Raw genomic sequence first — 15757 nt, 5'->3', positions numbered from 1 at the left:
TAATTGTAGAGCTCACTGTTTACTAGAAAAGCTTTCTTAAATACTTTGGAAGGCATGAACACATACTTTCTGCAGAAACAATATTCCTTGAAAGACTGAAAAGTAGATCTAATGGAACACTGAAAATATATTATATGGAACAGCCTGAAATTGATGGCTTCGCTTTGGGAGGATTAGGATATTATTAGCTGTGCCATGCTAATTTTTTTTCCAAAGTAAATCTCTTTTTCTACTATTCAATTCCTCTCAACAGCATTGGTCTTTTGAATTAGATAGGAAGATTTTTAGACATTAACTTTTCTTGAAGCAATAATGACTAATTCGATATGGACAAAAGCACTTTGATCATCTCTTTTAACTAATATCCTAATTAATAGTTATTTGTATATGTGCTTTATCTCTTCTATTAGAGTACCTGTTACTTGAGAAAAAGGAAATATTCCAGTAGTCTTTGACCAAAAGCCCCCCTAAAAGTCTCATTTTAGTATTCGTAACTCTACCAAAAGGCCTTGTACATGGTAGTAGCTTAATCAATACTTATTGAAGATCAGAGTCAAAATATCTGTTATAGAATATAATAAAGCTTGCTTGAATAATTATATCTTATTGTTTTTAACCTTGTTTTGCCTTAAATTTTCAGTTGTAGAACCTCCTTCAAATCTGATTGCCACTGATATATCATCAAAATATGTTAAGCTCAGTTGGGATCCATCACCTAGTCCCATAACAGGCTATAAAGTACTTCTCACACCAATGATACCAGGAAGTAAGCAGCAAGCTTTAAGTGTGGGTCCTCAGACTACCTCTTTAAATGTAAGAGACCTTTCTGCAGATACAGAATATCAGATCAGTGTCTATTCCATGAAAGGACTAACATCCAGTGAACCCATTTCAATAATGGAAAAGACCCAGCCAATGAAAGTTCAAGTGGGTAAGTAATTTGATTTGAATTGTAGGAAAGTAATTTGATTTGGACTGCATGAAAGTCAAGTATTTTGCCTTAATTGCCCACAAGTTAATTTTTTTGAGATGTTTTATTGATTTCTTATCTTTATATACCCTTTATTTCCAAAAGCTTCCCTCCTCTATTACCTAGAAGGCCATCCCTTATTAAAAGAATTGAAAAAAAAGAAAAACAATTTATAAAAGCTAATCAACACATTAACTAAATTTGACAGTCTATGCAATGTTCTAAACCCATAATTATTTACCTCTGCAAAGAAATTAGGTGCATTTTCTCTTTTATTCCTCAAAGCTAAGCGTAATTATTGCTTTTGTTTTTTTTCCCCTTTACGTTAGTTGTAGTCACCCACGAGTTGGTTTTACCTAGTAAAAGAGGAATAGATTTTTAGAACCATTTTGGTAACTAGTAGAAGAGAATCATTGTAGATTAAATTACCGAACTTTAATTGGAATTTATTTTCTCTTTGCAGAATGCTCCCGCGGTGTAGATATAAAAGCCGATATTGTGTTTTTGGTTGACGGCTCTTACAGCATTGGAATTGCCAATTTTGTTAAAGTTAGAGCATTTTTGGAGGTTCTTGTGAAAAGCTTTGAGATTTCACCCAACAGAGTACAGATCAGCCTTGTGCAATACAGCCGGGACCCCCATACTGAGTTTACTTTGAAAAAATTTACCAGAGTTGAAGACATCATTGAGGCTATTAACACATTCCCCTACCGAGGTGGATCCACAAATACGGGCAAAGCCATGACCTATGTGAGAGAGAAAATATTTGTGGCTAGCAAAGGATCACGGAGCAATGTACCAAAGGTCATGATTCTTATTACTGATGGCAAATCATCAGATGCCTTTAGAGACCCTGCTATAAAACTGAGGAATTCGGATGTTGAAATCTTTGCAGTTGGTGTCAAGGATGCAGTTCGTTCTGAATTGGAAGCTATTGCCTCTCCCCCTCCTGAAACTCATGTGTTCACAGTGGAAGATTTTGATGCTTTCCAAAGAATATCATTTGAACTCACTCAGTCTATCTGCCTTAGAATTGAACAAGAATTGAAAGTTATAAAGAAGAAATGTAAGCCATTCTTGTGATATAGAAAACATGTTGTTCATGTATAGTTCTTTTGGTGTTTCCATACAATCAAAGTTATATAGTATTTTGCGCTTCTTTAGCTCAGAAGAGAAAGAGACTTCTTTACATTTTGAAAAGTATATAGAATGATTCCATCATTTAACTCTGATTTCTGATTCCCGTATGAATATGGAATTTTTATCTATTAGAAATTTCTCTAACTAAGAGAGACACTTTGGTATTCCTAGAGAAAATGTAGTTGACAAATCATAAACTTTTGAATAAGAGGACCTGAGTTTTAAGCCCTAGCCTTGTCATTCACTGCCTGCAAGACATTAGGCAAGTCACATAATAAGGTAGCTAGGTGTTGCAGTGCATAGGATTTTAGGCCTAGAGGAAGGAAGACCTAAATTCACATCCTGCCCAAGACAAACACTATGGGAAAATCACTTAAACTTGATCAGCCTCAATTCCTCAGATTTAAATGAGGATGGGTTTCTTGGCCTCTAAGGTTCCTTCCAATACTAAAACTCCAATGTTAAGATTGTTTACTTATTGATTACTTAAGGCCATGACCATCCCTGATGGGATTTGAGTCCATATTAATCTTGCTAGAACAATAATTTCATTATGTCAAGGCCAGGTTCATCTAAATATTTTGTTGCTTTTAGCCAAAGTCTCTTGTAACTTTTCCTGTTAGAACCCCTCATTGGTATCCTTTTGTCTTCTAAATTAATTTTAGACTCTTCAATATTGCATCCAACAATCTGGTCCCAGCCAACCTTTCTAGTTTTATCTTCTATCATTCTCTAATGGACTCTCCTTTCTGATCTTCTTATTGCTTGTTTCCTTTGCATTTTTGTTTCTGCACCTTGATCATACAGTTTCTTTCACGTTGAATTCTTTTCCTCTTTTTCCTCTACCTTTTCAAATTTTACATATCTTTCAAGAGGCAACTCAAAGCCCTTCCTTCTCCACCATGTCTTCTATGATCACGACAGCTGACTGTGATTATTTTTTTTTGAAAATTTCCATGGCATTTAATATATATCACCTTGTTTTGTCATGTTGTTCTCTCTCACTCTCTTCCCCATCCTCTCTATCCCTCCCTCTCTCAGTTGTACCCAGGATACTTAAGAAATATGGAAAATTTTGGGCAATCCAATACATCTGTATTTTTTCAGGTTCTGTTCATTGAAAATAGTTTCTTCTGTTCTTTCTTTTCCATATAGCTTATGTACCACCAAGGAACCTGAACTTTTCTGATGAGACTTCATATAGTTTCAAAGTCAACTGGTCTCCAGCTGGAGATCATGTTTTTACCTATCATATCACATACAAGGAAGCTCCTGATGGTGAAGAGCACACTGTTGTAGAGCCTGCTTCCAGTACTAGTGTTGTTCTGGATCACTTAAAGCCAGAAACCTTGTACTTAGTCAATGTGACAGCAGAGTATGAAGATGGTTTCAGTGATCCCTTAACTGGAGAAGAAACAACTTTGGAAGGTATATTGTAGTTTTGCTTTTTTTTTTTTTTTTAAAATACAGTTTATGGTCTTGTTTTACCATGCAGGTATGTAGTCAAGAAATCATCTGCTATCTCTTCCAGAATTTTGTATGTGCAATCACTTTCTGTGAGCCTTAGCAATATTGAAGTTTCAGTATCTTAAAAATATATGAATATATGTTTCATAGTTAGGAGAGGGAAAAATAAAAAAAACAACCATAAAATCAGATTTACTTTGATCTCTTTGTCAACATAGTAAATAATTATTGAATTAAATGATGAAATGCTGCATTATAAACATTTTTCTGCACTATATTTCAGTAATGGCAATATTTTCATACCTTTGAAGTTGCTTTAACTTTTAAAAAAATCACTCCAATGACAAATATGTTACAAAGCATACATCTTGAGCTCTCTTAGTGTAGATGTTATTTGAATTTGCACAAGACTCTAGACCTTCATTACATTTTATTCGAGCCACCAAAGTTTTAAGATGAAGTAGGGTTAAGAACAATAGGAAGAGAGTAATTAGGAGTGGAAATTCCTAGATAGCTTAGTTCCTCCTATGTGAACTTGAAGCTAGTCTTCTGCACACTTTGGGAATGAGAAGACTGACCAGGTTCAGATGTACTTGATTTTATAACTATCTGCACAGATGGAAAAGGAAAAGTTGCAGGAGTTAGTTGAAGATTATAATATATATTATACATATATTGCATATATATTATATATATTTTATATATATGAATATTTATAAATACACACACACACACACACACACACACACACACACACACACATATATATATATCTCCTTAAATAAAGAAAGGTGGATCTTCTCCAAGTACTGAGTTGTCTTCTGTAGGAAAAGAAAGCTGTGGTGTCTCCTATTGACATATTTTGTTGCATCAAACCTTCATTTAACCTTAAGAAGAGGTGGCAAATGGTTAGTTCTAGGAACAGTACAAGTTAGACCAGATGGTCATTAAGGTACCTTCCAATCTGGAAATTCTATGATTCTAAGACATCCAAGGAATTTGAAAATATATGGAGAATCACAGTGAATGTAACAGATGTTCTTCATTTCCATTGAAGGATAGAAGAGGAAAGGCTAAGACAAGAGTATAAAGAATTAAGTTTGTGCAGAGTAGAATTTGCTGATAAGTGTTTTTAGATGCTAGAAGTAGTTGCTACCAGAACCTGTGGAATCTTTTTCTCTGAACAGCTTTAAAATAAGATGTATTTGTGTCCATTGATATGGTTTAGACAGTTTTGCCAGATTGTGGGGGGGAAGCATCTGGGTAACCTGGATCTGTTCCTGGCCTAGGATTTTATGATTGTGATTTAAATATTTCTTTTAATCTTTCACATTAATAATTAGCTATATATCCTTGGTTTCCACTTTTTATTTGGGGAATATGAAAGATGGAGCATGGGCTTCAATTATATGAAATGCTGCTTTCTTCTAAGGTTATGATCTCTCTTTATGCCTAGATAAACCTAAAGCTTTGACTTCTCTCCTTTGGCATGTAAATGGAAGGCATGTCCTAAGTAGTAATTTTAGTATTTTGTAAGAATAGTATAGTATAGTTTATATGGTATGATATGGTATGGCATGTGTGGCATGGAATGGTTTGGTATGGCATAGTATACTCTAACAGTTTATTATTGTTATTCAGAATTATGATGCTTTGTAAGTATAGGGAACTTCCAGGTGAATGGAAATTCTCTTCCTTGATGCATACTGGCAACCCCACTGTAAATTATAATCTGAGAGAGTTGCCTGGAGTCACTGAGAAGTTAAGTGACTTGCCCACAGTTACATAACTTCCTTGATTTGAACCCCCATTTTCTTGACTCTTAGGTGGCCTCTCTCCCCATGATGCCACATTGCTTCTCATATAAGTGAGCCTTAGTGAAGCAAAGTCTTTTCTTTGTACATAAGAGATGAACAAGCAAAACGGTAAAATTCCATTTTTAATTATGTGGCTATAATGGAGCCTAGAATTTAAGTTCCACTCTTACTCCAAATGTCACTCAAATACATAACATTTTGATTCTCTGACCCCTCCTCCTGAATAATTAATTTCTCCCAGCTACCAGAACAAAATCAGAAAAAGTAGCTGAGTGCAAACTATGACAAAAGTTTTTTCAGTCTCAATTCCCCTTCCTCCAAGGAACAATTACACAGTGGTATATTATATGTTTAAATAGCTTCAAGCCGTTACTTAAAATTTATTAAGTGCCCAGTGACCATGTGTTATTACTGGTTTATTTTTAAATTGTCCGAAAAGGCAGAGAGGACTGTGCTCCTTACCTTATATTTGCTATCAAATGTTTTTCAAATAGATGGGCACTCAGGAGAATTTAAGTTAAGGAGTAAAGAGGTCACATACATTTTGAGCTGGAAGGGACCTCGGAGCTTATCTAGTCCAATCTGCTTGTTTTACAGATGATAGAATTGAGGAAAAGAGATGGGGAATGCTGTAATCAGGCACACATGGTAGCTAGTATTTATGGCCCATTATCACTTCTCACTTAATTATCTAATGAGCAAATGATATGATTTCTCTGTTCTAGTTCTGATAATAAGCTGATTTTTTCCCCCCGAGTAAAGATTTTAAAATATCTTCTTTCTTTCAGTGAAAGGTGCTCCTCGTAACTTAAAGGTGACAGATGAAACCACAGATAGCTTTAAAATTGCCTGGACTCAAGCCCCAGGGAAAGTCCTAAGATACCGGATTGTGTATAGGTCAATTCCTGGTGGACCAAGACAAGAAGTCACAGTTCCAGCAAATGAAAGAAGAAAGACACTTGAAAACTTGACCCCAGATACAAAATATGAAGTATCTGTTATCCCTGAGTACTTTTCTGGTCCTGGAAGTCCACTGACTGGAAATGCAGCTACTGAAGAAGGTATGTTAAATTCAGATGGCAAAGCCAGCTAAGTGGTACAATAGATAAAGAGCCAGGCCTGGAGTCAAGAGGACCTGGGTTCAAATTTGACCTCAGACAGTTCCTAGCTGTGTGACCTGGGTTACATCTCTTAACCCCGTTTGCCCTTCGGTCTTAGAATTGTTAGTAAGACAGAAAGTAAGGGTTTAAAAAATTTAAATGGAAAATGCTTGTATGAAATGAAACAAAGGGTTGAGGTTATCACTCAACCAATTTTATACCCCATTTCCATTAAAAAAGAAAAAGAAATAACACATTTATCCTGATTATACCTTTTTAAACTAAACTGTTTGGCCCACTTTTCAACTTTACCTTTCATGTGTTTACTCAACTTGAATCACCAAGTCCAGGTGTTCTTTAGCAATTTCTATGATCATATGTTCTTGTAGCTTAACATGAGAAAGTGGTGAAGAAAGATTATTCAAGATTATTTTTTTACAGTAAGTTGTATGACTCACTTGAAACAGTTCCTGTCTGATGGGTTATGTACATTCAAAAGAAGATTTATTTTTAAAGGCTACTTAAAGAAGGGATTCTAGTGTTGTGAGATCTAATGTTTTGTGTACATAGGAAGGAACAAGGATGAGGACTGTGTGGAGCTTTGGGGGAGAAATAGTTGTTAGGTTATAATTCTAGCAATCTGTTAACTGTGCTGGCCTAACAGACATCTATGATTCAGATAGGGATATTACATGGGTTATAATTTGATGCCCAAAGTGGCAGTAATGAAGTAGTGGCTTCACAGATGACTGGCTCATCATAGACTAGTCCTACCTCAATAATCAGTCCAGTTTTTTTTTTATTCTTCCTTTTTCTGGAGTGAAATTGCCTCGGATGCTTTTGTGTCCTTCTAGGGGGTGCCAAAGTGTTGAATTTCTACAGAGGTCTCTGAGAGGTTAATGTCTATTCTATCAGAAAATTTATGAGCTAGTGGGTATATATAAACTGCACTGGCACTTAATCTCCACTTACCTCAGTTTCCTCATCTGTAAAATGGGGATGATAAAACTAATAATAGCACTTACCTCACAGAGTTATTGTGAAGATCAATTGAGGTAATATTTCAGAAGCAGTTAGCACAATAGTTGGCACATAAAAATGCTATTATTATTATGGGTATAGCATAATGATATATAATAAGTATAGGGCAATTCATCTGGTAGTCTTCCTTTTTCAATATTCTTAGCAATAGTGAATTTTTTTTCACAGTTACTTCTGTGGAAAAATCTAATTTCAAGTTGGCAGGTCTTAATCAGCTGGAACATTTTTCATATATCTTTAATCTAATTTTTGGCAATTCATTGTGTTTTCAAACGATAGGCTTCTACATGTATAAATGCAGGAAAAGGAGCTCATCACTTTCACCAATGTATATTAACCTCGACCTCTACGTATGGTCATGTTTGTCATCGCTGTGACACTTTTGGCTAATTGGCACCATTTGCTGTATTTGTCACAGGTCCAACTAAATATGCAAATTTGTCTAAACCATGTATGCAGGTTTGACATAACCTAAAGAAATGTGTTAAATTAACAGAGCTATTTCCTGAGCCATGTCTTCTTAGCAATGTATTTTCTTTTTTCTTCTTAAACTTCATAAAGTTCGAGGAAATCCGAGAGATCTGAGAGTTTCTGACCCTACGACATCATCAATGAAGTTATCTTGGAGTGCAGCACCTGGAAAAGTCAAACAGTACCTTGTAACTTACACTCCAGTGGCAGGAGGTGAAACCCAAGAGGTAACTGTGAGGGGTGAGACAACCAGCACCCAACTGAAGGGCTTGGACCAAGGCACAAAATACTCCTTGTCAGTGACTGCCCTGTATGCCTCTGGAGCTGGCGATGCCCTTTCTGGAGAAGGAACAACACTGGAAGGTAATTCTTCCCCCACCCCCAATCATGTGATGCATTTAACATGTTTGTGTCTCTGGGCCCAGAAGATTTAAGTTTCCAGGTATTTGTATACCTCTTTATCAAGAGACTTATTTTGAAAAGCAACCCTTTATATTTAGGTATGCATCTTAGTCAGAGGTAGCAATAATAATTAGTATATCTGTGTTAGAGACACTGTGCTAATTATAGTTATTATCTCATTTGTAACACTTGGGAGATAGGTGCTATTATTATTCTCATTTTACAGATGAGGAAACTGAGGCAGAGTGAAGTTAAGTGATCTGCCTTGGGTCACACAGTTATTAATTGACTGAGATTGGATTTGAACTTAGGTTTTTGTCACTCCAGGTTTGGTGCTCTGTTCACTGTGCTGTTTGAGACATCAACTGCAAGGCAATTTTAAAAGCAAGATTAATCAGAAAAGGCAAATGTATTTGGGAATAATTTTTTTAATGATGAGAAATGTGAGAAAAGAAACGTATTCACTGATGTCAAGTGTTAAAATAACTTCTTAAAGTAACAAGAAATTAAGAGCTTGAAGAAAGCTTAACTTCCACCTACAGATGAAAGAACTCATCTAAAGAGGCTAAGTGACTTCTTTAAGCCCACAAAGCTAGTTAGATCCTTGCCAGTGGATATTTTTTTCCTTCTTTGTATCTATTGCCAGTGCCTACCCTAGACAATGTGGCAAATAGTAGTTAACTGACACGCTTACCGATTGATCAACTGAATGCCGAGACTATAGCTGGGTCTACAGACTTCTAGTTCAGTGATTTTTTTCATTATCCCATGCAAACAACAGTCACAATAGCTTTTGAAATCATTGTAACATTTTATTATTTATAATTATTGTAACATAATATCTAAGAATTTATAATTTGCAAATTGTTTAAACTTTTTTGGAATGTATGGTTGTAGTCTATTATTGAACTAATTCTTTGGGAAAAGTCAGTTTGATGGCTGCTAAAAGTGCTACCACATTCTTTTGATGATATTTACAGTGCGATTGAGGATCTAAGTTAGAGTTTCTGGCTTATTTCTTCTTTAAGCAATAGTTCTAAGCAGGTACCTCCCAAGTTCAATTCTTTGCTAGTAGTAATCAAAACACTTTGATTAATGTGATCAGTTAACAGTCTGGAAAATTTTTGCAGTAGTCTAGACTTGGTTTCCACAGTGAAGGCCATGGAATAACTTTGTTAGGGGTGGGAGGGAGAGTGTGGTTTGACTTCCAAGTAATGTGTGATCAACTTTAGTAGGAAGTTCAGAAGATGGGGTATAATCTACCTTCTCTCTTATATAACTGGTTATGTAGGCTTAGCTCCAACACAACTATACCACCCCTTTGAATACTTCTCTGCCCTGCCTGTGCCTATCATTGACTTTTTAGGGCTGTGCAGGACTGGTTTTATAATATAAATCAACCTTGACCCCCAGAATAACAAGGGCAGACACCATTCCCCTTGGCATTCTCCCCACCCCTAGCATCCTTACACTTCCCATTACCATCCCTTTATTGTTACAGCAAGCATCCCTCAATGGCAGGTCTGTCCTCTGGTATAATAGCTTGTATTTAAGCTCCTACACATGTTTTAGTCAGTAAGAAAAATGAGGGAGTAGAATTGGATGAGCTATTACGAATGGGTTGTGATTATATTATTTTTCTTCCCAAACAGAACCCTTTTTCAATATTTTCTGTTTCTGATGAGGGCACCATGATCCTTTCAATCACATTTCCAACCTCAATGTTATTCTTGATTCTGCACTCTTACTTATCCCAAGTATCTAATTGGTTGCCAAATCTTGTCTAACACTGTCTTATAGCCATTTTTTTTCATCCATTCACAAAAACCACTCTCTCATTATTTCTCACCTAGACTATGAAATAGCTTATAAAAACCCAAAAAAACCTCTTACCTTCTGTCTTGGAATTGATACTAAGTATTGGTTCCAAGGCAGAAGGATCAGGCAATAGGGATTCAACGATTTTCCCAGGGTCACACAACTAGGAGTAAATCTGAAGCCAGATTTGAAGGCAGGACCTCCTATCTCTAGGCCTGACTTTTTATCCATTGAGCCACCTAGCTGCCATGATATGACCTTCCAATTTGTCTCTCAGCCTCAAGTATCCCTACTCCAATCCATTTTCTCCACAGCTGTGGAAGAGATTTTTCCCAAGCAAAGGTCTAACTATGTAACTTCTCTCAAAAAACTAGTGGATTCTTATTGATTCTAGGATCAAAATATTTTATCTTTATCTTATTTTTTTAACTTTTTATTTCTGTTTAAGTTTTGAAATGTACATATTAGTATATATATAAAATCTATCAATCAAACAGATATTGGGCCTATAGGCTCAAAATTTTTTTTTGCTGATAGGGATATGTTGTCAAGAAAGTTTGGGCACCACTGCCCTAGAGAATTGTCAGGGGGTATTTATACAAATTATTATTATTTTGGCAAGCCAGGATTGTTTAGCACATAACATCTCACAAATATCTGAATAGTCTTGCCTTAATAGTCTGTATAAATTGCCTTATCCCTTAGGGTCTTGGTTTCCTTATTTGTAAAATAATGGAGTTGGACTAGATGACCACTGAATCCCCTTCTACATCTAGCTTTATGGGCCTACAAACTAAATACCCAGTACAAGATATGTAGGAATTAAATGCATGTTCAATTCACCTATAAGAGAGTGGTTAGCAAAGACTGAATTGAACATTTTAAAGGCATGCTGTTTTGTTGACACCAAACCCATCAACACACTCCCAATATTGGGCATAAAATAGAAACTTAGGAAATTACTTCTTTTATCTCCCTATGTTTGATTGCACTTTGTAGAGGTAGTGAGAGTTACTGTGGGTTCAAGGCCTGTCTCTGATGTTCATTAGTGATATGACCATGGGCAAGTCAGTTATCTCTCAGTACATCCAAGACTGCCCAAGATCTGTCAGTGGAGGAATTTTTGCCCCAGGAGTTCCCTACACTGATGAAATCACAGGTCCAGACTTCCCTCCTTTTTTCATTCTAAAAGAAGAAACACTCTAAATTAAAACTAAAATTTTACTTTTGTGGTGGGAAGTAATAACAGAGAAAATATCTAGCAAGATAAATGGCTTCATGAACTTGAAGATATTATCACAGATGGTATGGTATCAACAAAGATTAAATATCCAGCAGTACTTGGAAAATTCTAATGAAAGACAAAGGATGAAATTGTTTATCCCCATGCCCAAAGGAATCCAGATTTGAAGCATAGTGTGTTAATACAGAATCTTTTTTTTGGTTGGATGGGCATAACTTAAGCCAATTTAAAATTCTATTTTCATGATTGTGGAGTTGTTTTCTTAGAACATTCAATTCAATTAAACTTTCTTTTTTATGTGCCAGACCCTGTACTGGAGGTGCAAAGGCAGAAATAAAAAAGTCCCTACCTTTAAAGATCATATAAACTATTGGACTATAATATTTAGCATTTCAAAAAATAATGGTGAAAATGCTGACTCTTAACAAGAAGTCACACTTAGAGTAGAAATGAATTATAGATCCTAAAACTGTCTTCCCAAGATTATAGCTGTGTGCCTAAGAATGCTTGAGAGCGTCCTTTTGATTTTAGAATGCATATTTTAAAAGGTTGAAAATCTTTAAGGTGTATGATCTAAAATTGCCCCGGGCCACAGTGATTTAGAACAGCAAAAGCATACAGACTCTACACCTGTAATAACATATGGTATTTTATGGAGACTTGCCTTTTTCCTTGTGATTTATTGCATTTCCCTTTGTTCCCATACTTCCGACTGACTTTCTGTGTATTTGCTCACTGGCTACAGTTTGCAGGGCATACACTTTTAACCTTTATTCCTTTTAGAATGATCGTGAACTTCATATAGATAGAGTTGCAAAAATGTCACCTCCACAATGTCTTAAAAGCAAAAAACTTGTACTTTTAAAACACCCCTTTTCCCTTTAGCTTAAAGAAAATGGCTTTTTTCTTCATCAGAAGTCTTTCAAAAAATGGTGCATGATGTCAGGAGCACACTTTTTGCATAGTTCAACTGTGTTCTAGCTTTAGAGCAAACACTTAAAAAAAACTCGTTACTTTCTGTCTTAGTAACAACTCTAAGACAAAAGGGAAAGGGCTAGACAATTGGAGTTAAGTGACTTTCCCAGGGTCACATAGCCAGGAAGTGACTGAACTCAAATTCAAACCCAGGTCCTTCTATCTCTAGACCTGGTGCTCTATCCATTGTACCACCTAGCTACCCATGAGTGAACACTTTCTAAAACAGCTCTGACTCATTCAAGCTAGTCTTAGATACCTAAATAAATGGCTTATTCTTTTCTTATTTCAGAAGATTCCCAATCACATGAATGTAGCTATCTTCTCCAATCATGAAAGTGCAATAACTCCATCCATATATTTTTGGCATAAATACGATTTTGTACACCATAGGAAGGAAAGAGACCTTAGAGGACACAGAGGTGGACATCACCTCCTCCATCCCACATGGGAGCATAGATTTATATCTTATAGTTAGGCACCTTAAAGACCATCCAGTCCAACTCCATTTTTAGGATGAGAGATGGAGGCTCAGGGTGTCTCAGTCACTTGCCCCTGTAATAGTAAAATGTTACAAGTAAAATTCAATCCCAAGTCCTCTGATGCCAAATCCAGCATTTTCTCACTGATCCAAACCTCCCTCTCACATGAGGAATCAAAGCCTAGGGATTTTTCTAAAATCACAAAAGTAGTAATTAGTAGAATTGAGATTGAACCCAGATCCTCTGACTCCAAGTCTAGTTATCTTTTCACTTTATCAGTCAATCAATAAACATTTATTAAAGGCCTACTATGTGCCAGGCACTGTGTTAAGTTCAAAGAATACAAAAAGAAGCAAAAGACAGTTCCTGCCCTCAGGGAACTTACAATCTAATGGGGGAGATGACATGCAAATAGATATATACAAAGTAAGCTACACACAGGATAAATAGGAAATAATTGACAGAGGGAAGATACTGGAGAGGGCTTCCTGTAGAAGGTGTGATTGTATTTGAGTCTTCTTTATTTTGATATTTGAGTCTTAAAGCAAGCTAGGGAAGTCCGTAGTCAGAGTATTTTTTTGAATGTATATTTACACATATCCATTATAAAAATACTTTAGCTAAGAGTTAGACAATAAAACAAATGAAATGAGAATTTAACTTTTTATGTTCATCATGCCCTGCGCAGGAGGAAGCATTTTCAAAGTGACTAAGGAATAATAAATTTATGTGATTGAAACTGTGAGGAATATGTTCAGTTCACAATGTCTTTCATAGAGGAGAGGGAAAGCATTAGTAAATATCTGTTGAATTGAATTAATAACTAAATTTAGCTGAATTAAATTTTGAACTCTCAAGGCTTGGAAAAAAAATAATTTCACTCATTTTAAAGATCCCTATCTGCTATAAAGAATAGCAGATACACCCTTGCCAACATCTTTTTATTAACATACTTCTCCCCTTGCGTTATGTATGGCGAAACTTGACAAATATGTGAAAACATAGTTATGACTAAATTAAAATGTGAAGTTTTTCTAAACTTCTGTTTATTCCATTTAATTTTATTATGTTAGTTTAGCCAAACTCACATACCATATATGAGGAATAGGATATGATGGTAAACACAGTAAGTGGAAAGCCCACAGAAAGAGAAAGTGAGCTATTTCTGAGAGCTACTGTTTTTCTAATCTGTTTTCTCTTGGGAGAGGAGGTGGTAAGAACAGAGCTGGCAAGAATCTTGCTTTGACTCAGAGGCATAAAATCAGATGGCAAGAATATAATAGACATCGGGAGTTTTATAGATTAGCTTAAATTCAGAAAAGTTTTTAATTCCAGAGAAAAACGAAGCTTCCATTCTTTGCTGTAGATTATATAATCATTTTTTCTAGGCCTTTTTATTTTCTGAAATGTGAACATATATCAGGTAATTGCCTTGTAGCTCTAAGGATTTATTAGCCCTCACATTGCTGGCTCCAGTGTATTAGAATGACAAAAGCAGAGTTCATTACCATTTCAGATACTAACTCTAGAGGAATTTAACCACAAAGCACATTAGTAGTGGTTTTGCAGACATAGATTTTAAAAAGTGGAACAGCCTATTCTAATGAACAAAACACTGTTGCACATTGAAATGCATTATAAATCTTCCCAAATCCTTGAGCTGTCACTATTGTTGATGCTTAAGCTGAGGGGAACCTACTTTTACATTTAAATAAACAATAACCACTTTTTTGTTCCAAGAAATTAATCCAATTTCATGAAACTTCAAATTTGGGATAACATAGACATATGTATATTTTAAAGAGTGCTGATTTTCACCAGGGAAAGAAGTAGCCTTTGCATAATTTCTTCCCCACCCTTTGGTTGCCACAGCAACATAAAAATGTTCTAGAAATGAATGGCCTCCTACAGACCAAATTGAGTTAACTCAATTGACATTTCGTTACAATGAAGTTTTTAGCATATCACAGGAACTCTGCATCATGTTGAATGACATAGTGATTCAACCAGATGGACTACAACAAGGACTCAGTGTCTTAAGAGAGTTAGTGCTGTCTCATACATTTTCAAAGTTATGTATTTCTAATATTACAACTCTGACATTTCTAAGGAACTTCTGATAATCATCAAATGATAACTCCTTTTCTGTGGGTTAACTTCATACAGGAATAAGAATTAAATTAGAAAAGATAATTTCCACGGGAGAAACTTTAAAGAAAAGTCTCCTCTCTTTAGCAACAAATGGTAAATTTAAGGTCAGAATTTTAACTAGGGTAGGGTGATTAGAATTTTGCTCCTGGGTGCCAACATTTAGAGGGTGCCAGTCAAATTTTCTTAGCTTGCATTTCTTCCTCACAGCTGTTGCACCTAAACGTGTAGCTTCCACATTCCTAGTTACCAATTTGTTTAATTGCCATGGACTTTTTACCCCAATACCCTCTGTCTTGTCTATAGTATATTTATTTGCCTGGATGTTTAATATGAGTAATACCAGAGTTTAATCTTTGAAACAGATTTCAATTCAGCAGTTGTAAATCAATTCCATTCCAACATAAGCTTTCTCCAGGAATAGATCTTCAGTTACTTCTGAAGTGGAAAGTTGGAGGCTTTGAGAGCTGCATTCTAGCAGAAAGAACAAATTAGTTTTGGAGAGGGCTTACTTTAACATCTATTGGTGAAAGTGGTACTTGAAATGCAATGAAAGCTAGTTGGAATTATATATAAGGTATCATAGGCTTTAGCTACCTATGATTTTGTTGGGATGGATATTCCCTACTATGGAACAGATTAGAATAGCCTTAGACCAGTGATAGGCAAACTTTTTAAAGAGG

General features: G+C 35.6%; 1 protein-coding gene across 1 annotated transcript in view; it reads left to right on the top strand.

The window, feature by feature from the left end:
• The window catches only part of COL12A1 (collagen type XII alpha 1 chain), a 140770-nt gene that overhangs the window by 26137 nt on the left and 98876 nt on the right, over positions 1-15757 (top strand). Inside the window, exons 8-12 of the mRNA XM_044675365.1 lie at positions 641-931; positions 1434-2036; positions 3266-3538; positions 6183-6455; positions 8097-8369. Coding sequence (XP_044531300.1) covers positions 641-931; positions 1434-2036; positions 3266-3538; positions 6183-6455; positions 8097-8369 — 1713 coding nt within the window. The remainder of the gene's footprint in view (positions 1-640; positions 932-1433; positions 2037-3265; positions 3539-6182; positions 6456-8096; positions 8370-15757) is intronic.

This window comes from Gracilinanus agilis, chromosome 4 (assembly GCF_016433145.1).
Source record: "Gracilinanus agilis isolate LMUSP501 chromosome 4, AgileGrace, whole genome shotgun sequence".
Classification (NCBI taxonomy): Eukaryota; Metazoa; Chordata; class Mammalia; order Didelphimorphia; family Didelphidae; genus Gracilinanus; species Gracilinanus agilis.
The sequence above is the reverse complement of the archived record's forward strand: the minus strand, read 5'-3'. Positions and strand labels throughout refer to the sequence as shown.